The 13,103-nt window shown below is 35.0% G+C and overlaps 1 protein-coding gene across 2 annotated transcripts; it reads right to left on the bottom strand.

Moving 5' to 3' along the window:
• Window positions 1-2,438: 2,438 nt before the first annotated feature.
• On the bottom strand, window positions 2,439-11,984 carry LOC117321709 (ankyrin repeat domain-containing protein 45-like). Of its 2 annotated transcripts, XM_033876218.1 has the most exons (6): window positions 11,614-11,984; window positions 10,197-10,364; window positions 9,406-9,500; window positions 8,935-9,073; window positions 8,550-8,557; window positions 2,439-3,328 (listed from the first exon to the last, which is right to left on the bottom strand). In XM_033876218.1, the coding sequence occupies exons 1-6, from the start codon at window positions 11,915-11,917 to the stop codon at window positions 3,299-3,301; spliced, it is 744 nt and encodes a 247-aa protein (XP_033732109.1). In that variant the 5' UTR covers window positions 11,918-11,984; the 3' UTR covers window positions 2,439-3,298. The 2 variants fall into 2 exon arrangements, with proteins under 2 accessions (XP_033732109.1, XP_033732110.1); XM_033876219.1 differs by lacking the exon at window positions 8,550-8,557.
• Window positions 11,985-13,103: the final 1,119 nt, after the last annotated feature.

The raw sequence follows: 13,103 nt of genomic DNA, 5'->3' as shown, positions 1-13,103 counted from the left end.
GGGGTATTTAAAGGTGCCAATCTTAATACATGTAGTAAACAAAAATAATCTACATAACTACATTTTGAGGCCATAGGATATAGGTTAAAGGTCAATATCCTAGATTCAAAATTCTACATTTCTATTGATTCAAACGTTAATTTTTTTAAATCAAGAAAACAATGAGCTTCAGTACCAATTAATTAAGGAAAACAATTTTTCTTTTAAGGGACAGTTCAATAGTATTCTCAGACTAATGGTATGATGTCAACATTCGTGACTTACATTATGTGTGTATATTTATATGACTGGGGATCTCGTTAGATAAAACTATGAGTGTACCAGATATACAAATGTTTATTTTTTAATTGCTTTTTAAAACATGAATCTTATATTTTTCTTCAAAAATGATTTTTTAAACATGTTTGATGGTTACATGTTTTACTTACCAGATAGTTGTGAGGGAAAAATTAAATGCTCTCAGAATGGAATTAGCAAAGGTTGAATTACTGGTACTTTTATCATTCCTATATCGCTGTCTGGAAAAATCACAATACATGTAATTTCTTTTGATCGTTGGGCAATGCTTCCCTCCACTGTGAAAATTGACATAGTTTTCCAAGGAATTGCTATCATGATATGGGTGAGATTTTCTGAGAAGTTTGAAAATATTAGTATCATGGCAAGGTGAAGTAACAACCAGTATGACGGAACGACATGATTTGAATTTTTAAATCTTAATGTGTTGGGGAGGAACCGCAAGTCAGCTATTAAAAATTTAAACCTTTTGAAAGTCATTACTTTATCGTACATGTAGGTTATTTTTAAAAGGATTCCAGATGGAAATTTACTTTGGTTGTTTGGCAGATTTCCATTTATTTAGCAACAACTTGTAAGTTTTGAAGTGACATAAGCTTTTCAACATACTCAGCAGAATTTGTAACAGACTAGTTTCCGTGTGTATTACAGTCTGTAATCCTTTATACTCCAGAGTTAATATTTGATTATATTGAAGCAGTGGCCTGGGGTGTTGCAGTCTGCTTATGATTTTTAACCCGGGCCTCAGGAGTGTTTTACTTTTTTATGGATCTCAATTGAAATTAAGCAGTCATTAATATCAAGTTGTTGGTGTTTGTCTATTTATGGAGATTAAAGTTTTATTAGCTTGTAAGATTTATTGACTATTTTAAGTCTATACTTAAATATTGTTTATATTTTGAATACGAGTACATTAAAGTAGTCAATATTTACGTAAATGACTGTTTGTTACCAATTTGTCTTTGCTTGGTTGAGGTTTAGATAATCGTACTGGGCCCAGTTGTTCAAAAGGTGATTAGGCTAATTACAGTTTAACAACATTACAATCATGATAAAATCATTTCTGGTAAAACACACTTGACCAAATTCATGAAACTATAACACTTTGTCAGTCTCTTCCTACCTGCTTATTTTGAAGAATATGAACACATCAGATTTGAAGTAAAGGAGAAATGAGATTTTCACTAATCAAGCGATTAAGCTAATCACCATTTGAACAACTGGGTCCTGGAGAGATGAAAAATCTGAGATTCACTTGATACTTTCTTTGTTATTACAACCTTTTGTTTTAAAGGACTATATCTAAACCTCATTCCTACAGATGGATTGTGTTATCCTATATTTCCAATATGATCAAATGTCAAAATATATTGTAAATAATTTTTTTCTAGTCTATATTAGTAATGTCAGTGAACACTGCAATGTTAATTTGAGATGTCAAAATTAGTGATTATTACTGATACAGGTGTTGGATATTGCTTTTAAAAGCACCAGTCGATACAGTAATCGCCTTGTTTTAAATGGGCAAAGAAATATAGTCCAAATTTGGAGTGAATCTGTGTATGTAGTTTGATATTTTTAGGTTGTGTGAATTGCAGTTTATATACATACATGTAAAAATTTCATTAACTAATAATGGGTTTAAAATGAATATACATTGTACTGTTTTACCACAATAGTTTGTGTAACATTTTTAAGAAACATTATATATCCATCCAAATAATTATGCATTTACAATGGGCTGAATTCACACCTTTGCCTAGATCTTGAAAACATGCCAGTTTGGTATATACAAATGTACATACATTATTGTTTTTTTTTTTATATTGATACTTTTTGTATGTTGGTACATTGATATGGGTATTGTTTACTTTTTATATATTATTTTATATTTTTGCATGGCAGTAAATAGTCACATATTTTAATCAGTTAATACAATGTTGATGATTGTGATGTAAATAGAAAACATTGAACTTGTTATTACATTTCAGTGTTTGTTGTGGTATATTCCAGACCATATTTGCTATCAATACTCTAGAATTCTGGAATTGTCCACATTCTTTCCTGGATGTGAAGCTATTTTTCAGTCCAGCCCAGTCAATATCAGTATACCGGTTATATAAACAACATAATCCTCAATATGTAAACTGTATTTGTATTTTAGTTGTCTTTCTCACACAATCGCTTGAAAAACAAATTATTAATAATTGTACATATATTATTAATTATATGTGCATATTTAGTCTATGCCATCTCAGCTGTATATATAGACTGTCAATCAGTGAGACACAGACACACGGTACAATGTATCTATGGTCTTATTGAGTATATGTGAGAAGGGTAACCATTAAGTGTATATAGAGAGAAACTGGGTATTTATCCGCAAGTAAACCCCCGCCTTCAAAGAAGCCACCTTCATTAATTATAAAAAAGCTAAATAGTTACACAAATAAGCCTTCCAGAGACTTTAATACTAAAACTTTTACACATGGTAGAGGCTTTACTTGATTATATTATATCACATGTTTGTCCTTCCAATAAGACCATTGATACATTGTAACTTGTGCTTGTGATCGAGTCATCCTCATTGATTCAGTACATATGTGTATATCCTCTATGTCACAAAAAAAAATAGAAGAAGGAAGATTATTTCACTGATAACTTGCATTAGTAGGAAGATAAAATGCTTGATACCAAAGATATTTCATTTCTTAAAGACATTTTATTTGATAAAGATAAAACATTTTGTAGAATATGTGACAAATTGAGTTACATTGTTTTAAAACATGAAGAACTGAAAATAAATAAAAAATGGACGGTATAGTTTGTTCAGACTTCAGTCTATCAGGTTATATATCATATTCACTTTCACAGTGTAATTGTTATTGTGTGTCTTTTCCAAGCATGCCGACATCTGGACTGTATGTTTGTGTCAATGTAGCTCTTCTATTGTAGCATGACAAATCACTGGATGCCAACTTCCATGTCCAACATACAAGTCTTATCTACTTTTTTTCTGGCCTCTCTGTGGCTAAAGAATAAAGAAAATAAACATTTCAATATATATCTTTAAATATTTACTTAGAATTTGTAGTGATTCATTTTGTTCATTATATGATAGCTACAGTCATTTTATCATCATTAAAAATGAAGACCAATATCAATGATTTGAACAACTCAAGTGTACACAAATATAAACAAAATGATCTGGAATTGGAATATAAGATGGAATTGATTAAAAAATGAACTGGAATTGATTATCTTGCTTGCATTAGGGCATCCCAACAAGAACTAAAAGTGGTGATCCAAGAGGGTCTGGGAGATCACTGTAATATGACATCCCAGAGGGTCTGGGAAATCACTGTAATAGGACATCCCAGCGGACCCCATCCCAGAGGGTCTGGGAGATCACAGTAATACGACATCCCTAGAGTGTCTGGGAGATCACCGTAATAGGACATCCCAGAGGGTCTGGGAGATCACCATAATACGACGTCCCAGAGGGTCTGGGAGATCACAGTAATACGACATCCTAGAGTGTCTGGGAGATCACCGTAATAGGACATCCCAGAGGGTCTGGGAGATCACAGTAATATGACATCCCAGAGGGTCTCGGAGATCACCCTAATATGACATCCCACAGGGTCTGGTAGATCACCGTAATATGACCTCCTAGAGGGTCTGGGAGATCACCATAATACGACCTCCCACAGGGTCTGGGAGATCACCATAATACGACGTCCCACAGGGTCTGGAGATCACCGTAATAATGACCGTAATATGACATCCCCAGAGCGTTTGGGAGATCACCGTAATACAACATCCCAGAAGGGTCTGGGAGATCACTGTAATACGACATCCCAGAGGGTCTGGGAGATCACCATAATACGACATCCCAGAGGGTCTGGGAGATCACAGTAATATGACATCCCAGAGGGTCTGGGAGATCACCATAATACGTCATCCCAGAGGGTCTGGGAGATCACCATAATACGTCATCCCAGAGGGTCTGGGAGATCACCATAATACGACATCCCAGAGGGTCTGGGAGATCACCGTAATAGGACATCTTAGAGGGTCTGGGAAATCACCGTAATAGGACGTCCCAGAGGGTCTGGGAGATCACAGTAATACGACATCCTAGAGTGTCTGGGAGATCACCATAATACGACATCCTAGAGGGTCTGGCAGATCATCGTAATACGACGTCCCAGAGGGTCTGGGAGATCACCATAATACGTCATCCCAGAGGGTCTGGCAGATTATCGTAATACGACGTCCCAGAGGGTCTGGGAGATCACCATAATACGTCATCCCAGAGGGTCTGGCAGATCATCGTAATACGACGTCCCAGAGGGTCTGGGAGATCACCGTAATACTACATCCCAGAGGGTCTGGGAGATCACCGTAATACGACATCCTAGAGGGTCTGGGAGATCACAGTAATATGACATCCCACAGGGTCTGGGAGTTCACCGTAATATGACATCCCAGAGGGTCTGGGAGATCACTGTAATACGACATCCCAGAGGGTCTGGGAGATCACCGTAATATGACATCCTAGAGGGTCTGGGAGATCACCGTAATAGGACGTCCCAGAGGGTCTGGGAGATCAACGTAATAGGACATCCCACAGTCACCTGGGAGATCAACGTAATATGACATCCTAGAGGGTCTGGGAGATCACAGTAATACGACATCCCAGAGGGTCTGGGAGATCACCGTAATAGGACATCCTAGAGGGTGTGGGAGATCACCGTAATATGACATCCCAGAGGGGTCTGGGAGATCACTGTAATACGACATCCTAGAGGGTCTGGGAGATCATCGTAATACGACGTCCCAGAGGGTCTGGGAGATCACCGTACTATGACATCCCAGAGGGTCTGGGAGATCATCGTAATACGACGTCCCAGAGGGTCTGGGAGATCACTGTAATACGACGTCCCAGAGGGTCTGGGAGATCACAGTAATACAACCTAGAGTGTCTGGGAGATCACCGTAATAGGACATCCCAGAGGGTCTGGGAGATCACCATAATACGACATCCTAGAGGGTCTGGGAGTTCACCGTAATACGACATCCTAGAGGGTCTGGGAGATCACCGTAATACGACATGCACAGGGTCTGGGAGATCACTGTTATATGATCAATATTGTTTCTATGTAATATGATAATTTATCTTGTTTTTGTTTTCTTATTTATTGTATCATATGACAGTACTGCCTATTGCATGGATAAGTCATGTAGTTACATATTCACCAAAAGTAACCTACTTATAAAAATCTGCAAACAGATCTACCAATGTGACCATTATTTGTATTTTGATTTTAGTTGTCTTTCTCACAAAATGGCTTGAAAATCAAATTATTAATAATTGTATGTATATTTGAATAACAAATTGTAAATATCAAAATTCAAGATGGCCATATTGTCACAGAAACGCACATAGTGACACCAACCAAACTTTTAATATCAAACTCAATAATGACATTATGTTGGCCATTTTGTTTTTCTAATCAGTCTCAAAATCAAACCTGAACATTTGGGGTCCAAGGGAAACTAACATATACATAGTTTGAGAAAGATCCTTCAGTACTTCTCAAGAAATGGAGATAAGATTTTTTAAGGATGGAAGGATGACAGATGAAGGACAATATTTCTGCAACCAACTATCTGATGGCCAGGGGCAGAAAACAAGAAGTCTATGGGCTTTGTTGGTCACCTTAGAAATTAAAGCAAATATTCTAAGTCTAATCACATCCTGTACATAATATTCTTCCTGTTCTTGCATTTTCCCACTCACCCCTGGGAAGCTACAAAGTAGATCAATTCAGCAAATTTGGATACAGTTTTTTGCAGTCAAAAAGCTGACTGTTTAAACACAAAAGAAGGAAGGTTATGAAAATATTACCCGATTCCGTTGGGTCATGAGGATGCTAGAAATTTTTTTTTAAAGAGCATCACACAATTATTGTATGCCGGCCCATATACAGCGCATTACATACATGCATTAACCGACAAATATTTAGATATCTGATTTAGGGCTTTTACCTTTTAATTGAATGGAAAAGTAATCTAGTCCATATATTTGCTTATTTTAAAATATACTATCCAGTATTGATAAACATAGCATATGCTTATGATCTTCAACTTGCAGCAGCAGTAAAAAAATAAATTCTAAATGTGCTAAATCAAAATGCAGTATTGATCTCATAGCTGTATTGTGTGCATCCAACAATTTGTTGTTTGATATAAATATTCATCATGATTGCACTAAGAATAGCAATTGTTTGATAATAATTAATATCCATATGCAAAAAGGTAAAAGTTTGGTTGATAAACGCGAACCAAGACAAAGACCTTATTTGACAGTATGGTGACAGTATAGAGTGAGTAGAGTGGAAGATTGCAGGCACAGATAGATAATCACCACAGGTCGAGGGAAGTGGGGAAGATGTGGCACATATATATAAAGGGATGCATGCAACACCATCACAACCTGTGTGTCACTCATGAAACGAGTATGTGTCATTTACTGATTACGACTGATCTGTCCAAAACACTAATATAGCGAACAGAAACATTGAACATCTCATTACTTCTAAAGATCATGTAAACAAACGAGTTATGGTTTATCTAGCACTAAGCAGTCCTCAATGATAGACTTGTCATACTAGCCTTGATATTGCTATAAAACTTTAAAAGTGATATCTTGTTGACAAAATCCTCACAAAAATATGGACATTGATTGTGACAGACTGATCCGATATATTTGTGTGGTTACATTACTCTCCTACATTAATTCTTATAACACCTGTGCATTTCTCTTCACTTGCTTTTGAAACCTTCAAATTTATGTTTACAGTAACTGTGCAAGATAAAATTGATCACTCTGCCATTTGACCATGTCACTTAATTGGTGGTTCATTATTCTAGAGACTTTCTGATCGTAGAAATTCCAACTTTTTGTAGAGACTTTCGGATAGTAGAAATTCTAACATTTTTGGTAGTTTTAAATTATTTTGTGATTGGACACACTGAGTTAGGCATCTATATGGTTAATCAAAACATATTTACAATAAAAGAATAACAATTATGTCTTTTGTAGATCTAATAGGTTTGCTGTAATATAAAACAATTGATTTTAGTATGATTTTATATATAGTCTAAATGATTCTTTCTTCAGACTAGATCTAAAACTCAGAATTGGATAAATATGTACTTGGTTAATCTTCTTTGACTCTGTTCAAATTAGATCTAAAGCTTTTACATGTGCGAAAGTGTTCAGTATTAATACTACCCTTGGTAAGTTCAGTATTTATATTCTAGAAATATTTTCCCTGATATGATTGATATGGATGTTAAATTATGGCAAATACTACAGATATTTCAGTATTTCAAGAATCTGACACTTTCACCCATGGTTTTATCATCACAATAACACAGATAAAGTCATTAAGGTTTTTAGGAACACTATTTGTGCTTGTTGTAGGCATTCAAAACCAAATCACCCATTATCAGCCGATGCATGCATGCTGCAAGGCAAGCCTAGTACAACACTCAATCACTCCAAATATGTTTTATACAGGTAATGGACCAGGTAAAAATAGATATTAAACTTTCTTCTATTACAACAATTATGAAACACGTTTATTAATAATCATTCTTTGTCAGCCTGTATCAAATAAAAAAATAGTTATAGTTATAAAAAAATCTGTGAACCAGCTTCAACATATAAGCATCATTACAATCTTGCAGAACAAATATATAAGTAATGTTCAGAATTTTAAACATTCATAATGCCCCATTACATCTTTGAACTATACTTCAAAACCCTGAAATTCATTTCCATATCCTTTCAAATGTCCTGTTAGATCCAGATTTTTGGCAATTCATCTTTTAAAATGTTTAAAGTCAAGTTGGGTTTTAAAAATCTGTCTTTTTCATTTAACATTAGATAACAATTTTTTTTTATGATTTTGACATTATAGTGATTAATTATTTACTTATTGATAAATTTTTAAAACTGACTTGTTATCAATCAAACATATACATTGTACATGTAGATCATTATATGATGTTTTATAGAAAACTATAGACACATTTGGTTATGACTATACGGACACACAATAAAAACAATACATGTTACGCTGTGTTGTGGTTGCAGACACCAAACAAGACACAGAGTTTATGAGCCACACTAGATGTACATTACATGTCACAAATGAGCACATTCAGCAGCTACTTACTGTTTCCACTGTTGGGAAAGAAATGTTATATTAAAGTTCTGTTAATGTTTTATATCTTATTTTGTCATTCAAATATTAGATGAATATACATGTATATGCATAAGTATGTATGTAACAAATTTTTCTGTTTTGATTTTTTAAACTATCGGTAATAAAGGTGTTGGAAGTCGTTAAAATACAAAGACGTTAAAAAATAATGATAAAACATTAAAACAAATATACTCTTTTTAACATAAATATCTGGAAATTATTTATGCAATACGATTTAAAGTAGATTTTCCTTGAATGTGAACCATTCTCCCCCCTCCCGATAGAATAATCTAATTTCTGTTTATATGATACCAAATTGCAATCAATGGTATCAAGTGTAGGTGATTTAACTTGCCTGGTTCTGAAAGTTTCTGGTAGATAGGGGCAAGGATTTCATCAAAAGCCTGTTTCTGTATGAGGAAGTCCTGTGTGGTAGCATCTGTAGTACTGTCAATCCATTCTGTCTTCTCCTTACACGTGTTCAGGGTCAGGTTCTACAACATCAACAACATTACTGTAGAGATGGGTGTTTTTAAGGGATTTTATTTGGTTGTTTATTTTTTGTTTGTATACAAACTGAAACCTGGAACCATTGGCATTAATAACTTTACAGTGACTGATCTGACAGACATAACTTACACATAAAACAGACTGACTATCGGTTTGGTAGATGTTAAATGTTTACTAGTGAAGAATATTTATATACCATGAAATAAGTTCCCACAGGGAAAACATTGATTAACTGATAGTATTTTCTCTGCCTTAATTTGTGGGAATTAATGTTTATTTTTTTATTCACCATGCTACAAGTACGTCCTCATTTTACCTTGTCATCTTTAGTGAGTCTGCCTTGGACCTTCTCTGGATCTGCGATTGTCTCCTGGGCATTGCGGATAGCATCCTGTAGAGCCACTCTAGCTTCTAAAACATATAGCATAATCAATGTAGTTAAACAGGACAGTGTTTGTAATAAAATATGAATGGTTATATAATTATATACCACATAACTTAGAACATCCCTCTATTCTTTTGCTAATCCAACATTTCATCCTTTGATTTGCCAACTCAATGGAAATGTTTTCACACAAAATATATGCAGGGCACTTACTTAAAGGCTGGTTCAATACAGTGGATTCCCCTGTGATTGCACTAATAACAAATGTCTATCAAAATAAGCAAAACATTTTTTTAGGGACCTAAAATAAAAAAAAAATTAATCACTTTTTTAATACTACATATTGTACATTTGAAAAGTCTAATACTATCACAAGGATGTTTAGCATTACTCCATATTTGGTTTGTAAACTTTGAATCTTACATGTACCTGGTATTCATATTTCATAGGGAAAAAGATTTAAAAATCAGGTGTTATCTCTGTTTATCCTTTTAGATCTGTGAGTATAGTCTATTATATACATGTAATATTTTACCTGTTCAGTTTTTAAAGTAGCATCCAGCACTGATTTTGACAACTGAAAAATCATACCTAACTTAAACACAATCTCAAAATAAAGACTTTACTTATTAGGAAAGAAGTGATGTCTTACATCAAGTAAATTATCTCAAATTGTTAGTGGGACCTTCAAAGGTAATGTTAAATGAAAAATGTATAATTACCTGCCCAATCTAAGTAATCTACACATTCTGTTTGGTTGTATCGAAGTGCTGTCTCTCTTGGTCGTTCATTATTTGTGTTTCTCTGTTGTAGTCCAGCCTGAGCTTCAATGAGAACTTTAAGTACACCAATACGTCCCCAGGCACTGGCATGATGAAGGGAACAATATCCTGTAGTCAATAAAAAGCAGTTTCATTGATACTATTACCATATTTTTTTCTGCAATAAGACAAAGGGGTGGGGGACAAACACAATCTTTGGCAATCTTGGATTCACATGGGTGTGGCTTATCACAACAAAATCACATAGTTGTAAGCAATTCTACTGAACAACAAACATACTATATGAACGGCTTGTTACCAGGCACATGGGTGTATTGCTGGATCAATATGAAAAGTAAAGATGTTTACCATAACCACTTGTTTATCTCATTCTAATATCTATGTTAATTGTACTACATGTAGATCTGGACTGGGTATTCTTATTGATCATCAGTTATTAGTTCACCATCAACAAATTTTGTTCCAAGATAGTAAATTTTAAACACCAAGTTAGTGAAGTTACAGTGTAGGCCTATATATCAGTTCTCTTATACAACTTTTTGTCTCCAATAATAACAATTCTGCACATGTGAGAAAGGTGTAACAGGAGAGAAAAAATACAACGACCACACGGTCTGAGACCAGGACATACTCTAACCATTTGAGTTATCTGGCTACTGGTGTTCAGTCCAGTCCCACTATAAAGATTTGCATTTTCATATCAGGACTGTATGTCCTGATGTATTACAAGAAAGCAGGTAAGTGTGCTGCCACTAGGGATCAAATCTGTGCGACTGTGACCCTCGGCTTTCCAGTCTGAAACTCTACCAATCAATTTGCAAGCTAAAAAGAAGTCTCTTACGCTAAGATGACTGCATCACTATGTACACTAAATACACTCCCAATTTCAAATGTGATCGTACAATCTAGGTTCTAACTCAAACAAGGACTCGGAATATTCTATAGCTTGAACTTGGATTGGTCAATGAATATGGCACCAAATTTATCAGGAATGTAAGTTTTCTCTGACCCTGACACCAGGTCTGTATCACTATATGCAATATACAATGTATAAGTCAATCAAAATTTGCCGCATGTGTAATGTATACATGTTCATCTTATGTGTACACGTACTGTACAGAATATATTATATGTACAATGTACATGTAAGCTTACATGGTATATGTACTGCATGTACATACATACTCCTATAACATAAGAGGCCGCTGGTCGGCTTTTTTTCTATCGGATATTATTTTGCCGACTGCGACGTTACACGGCGCCTGTCAAAAGTATCTCGCCGTGTAAAACCCCTAACATTGTTGGAGTAGTACATACAATGTATATATCTTATGAAAAGTGTTTACAATTGCCATACCCTTTGTTGTTACAGAATTCACATCGGCTCCTCTTGTAATAAGTTCCTTAGCAATATCTACACGACCTAATGTGGCTGCTACGTCGAGAGGTGTCTTCCCATCCTCATCACGCTGGTTTATTAGTTCGGCTACTGTCTCTTTATATGGGTCCTCATCGCTTTCAAAACATTTCACAAGTCTCTCAACATCGTTTTTCAATACACAGTGGGTTACAATAGTAGTATTCGGAAGCAAAACCTCTACTTCTTCTACAGGTTCTTCTTCTCCTGGTTGACCCTCAGTTGTCGGCGTTTCGTTCGTCATTTTCTTAAAAAAATCACTCTGTGCTTGTTTCCATCCAAACAAATGACGTTTATATCATGGTCTCTGTGGCGTTTGAAAAGAAAGCAAGACGCGATCTGAGATCAAAGCGTCTAGATGAAAACTTACGAGATCTACTAAATTTAAACTTCAAGATTTTTTAACGGGTTCAACGTTCCGGATTCCAATTAGAATATTGCACGGCGTTGTATAAAATAGTGTTTTGTATGAAATAGTATTTTTTCCTACATATCATTTAATTAGGACATTGTGTACACAACAATTGATTTGGGTTTATGGGTTCAGCGGATATACCAACTACAGTAAACCGATTGGATACCAGGGATCTGTTTCATGTAATTTTGATCTAATCATATCACAGCGACTTGAGGGTTTGTTGGTTACAATTTATGATTTTATATGTATTTGGACCTACGGTACCAGTATAAAATGACAAAATGAGATATATTATTTAACCAAATATTGATCTTGCCCCAACATGTTGAAAATACATGTATGCACACTCTAAGGTAAAATGTAGGTCCAATTTAAACACGTATAGACTATCAAGATTGTCAAGCCATATTGACTCCGACGTGTCTCTACTGACATCATTAATGACTCTTGACCATATTTGTTTTGTCGAGGAATTTGTTTAAGCGTATACATTGTAAACTTACGACAGATGATTATGATTGTTTTTTGTTTTTGTTTTTTTTAAGGTAAGTTTCCAAGTCTATTTCAAAATACAAATCATCAATATGGGCATACGATGAAAGGCCCTTAAAAATACGGACACATTATCTTTGCGCTTTCTATAACTTTTCCCGATTCGAATCGAGCACACCCATCCCATAATTCGCAAGCGATTACTGGAATGGTGAAATGAATGTAGAGATAAGAATGTGCTTAGTTTTCCTAAGACATTAATTTTCCACATAACAGAGGTACACATTTCATAAACACAATCTCCCCATTTTGCATCATAATTAAAAGCTACACCTAAATGTTTAAGATGACCAGTACAGTTCAGGGTTTTCCAATCTAATATTGAATTTAAATCTTCATCAATGGACACAGAATTAGTGATAATACGTCTGTACATCGGGATTAGAGTAACCAATCATGTTTTAGCCCTATCTAGATCACTATTCAAAGTTTGTCGAATCAAGGCAAGGAGATGGCATTC

This window comes from Pecten maximus, chromosome 2, assembly GCF_902652985.1.
Source record: "Pecten maximus chromosome 2, xPecMax1.1, whole genome shotgun sequence".
NCBI lineage: Eukaryota > Metazoa > Mollusca > Bivalvia > Pectinida > Pectinidae > Pecten > Pecten maximus.
The sequence above is the reverse complement of the archived record's forward strand: the minus strand, read 5'-3'. Positions and strand labels throughout refer to the sequence as shown.

Bases quoted from the DNA above. Each gene is read 5' to 3' on its own strand.
- LOC117321709 (XM_033876218.1), bottom strand. From the start codon at position 11,917: ATGACGAACGAAACGCCGACAACTGAGGGTCAACCAGGAGAAGAAGAA. The intron at 10,365-11,613 runs GTATGGCAATTG...TATTGACTACAG, and splicing joins GAATTCTGTAACAACAAAGG to GATATTGTTCCCTTCATCAT. The intron at 9,074-9,405 runs GTAAAATGAGGA...TTGATGTTGTAG, and splicing joins GACTCACTAAAGATGACAAG to AACCTGACCCTGAACACGTG.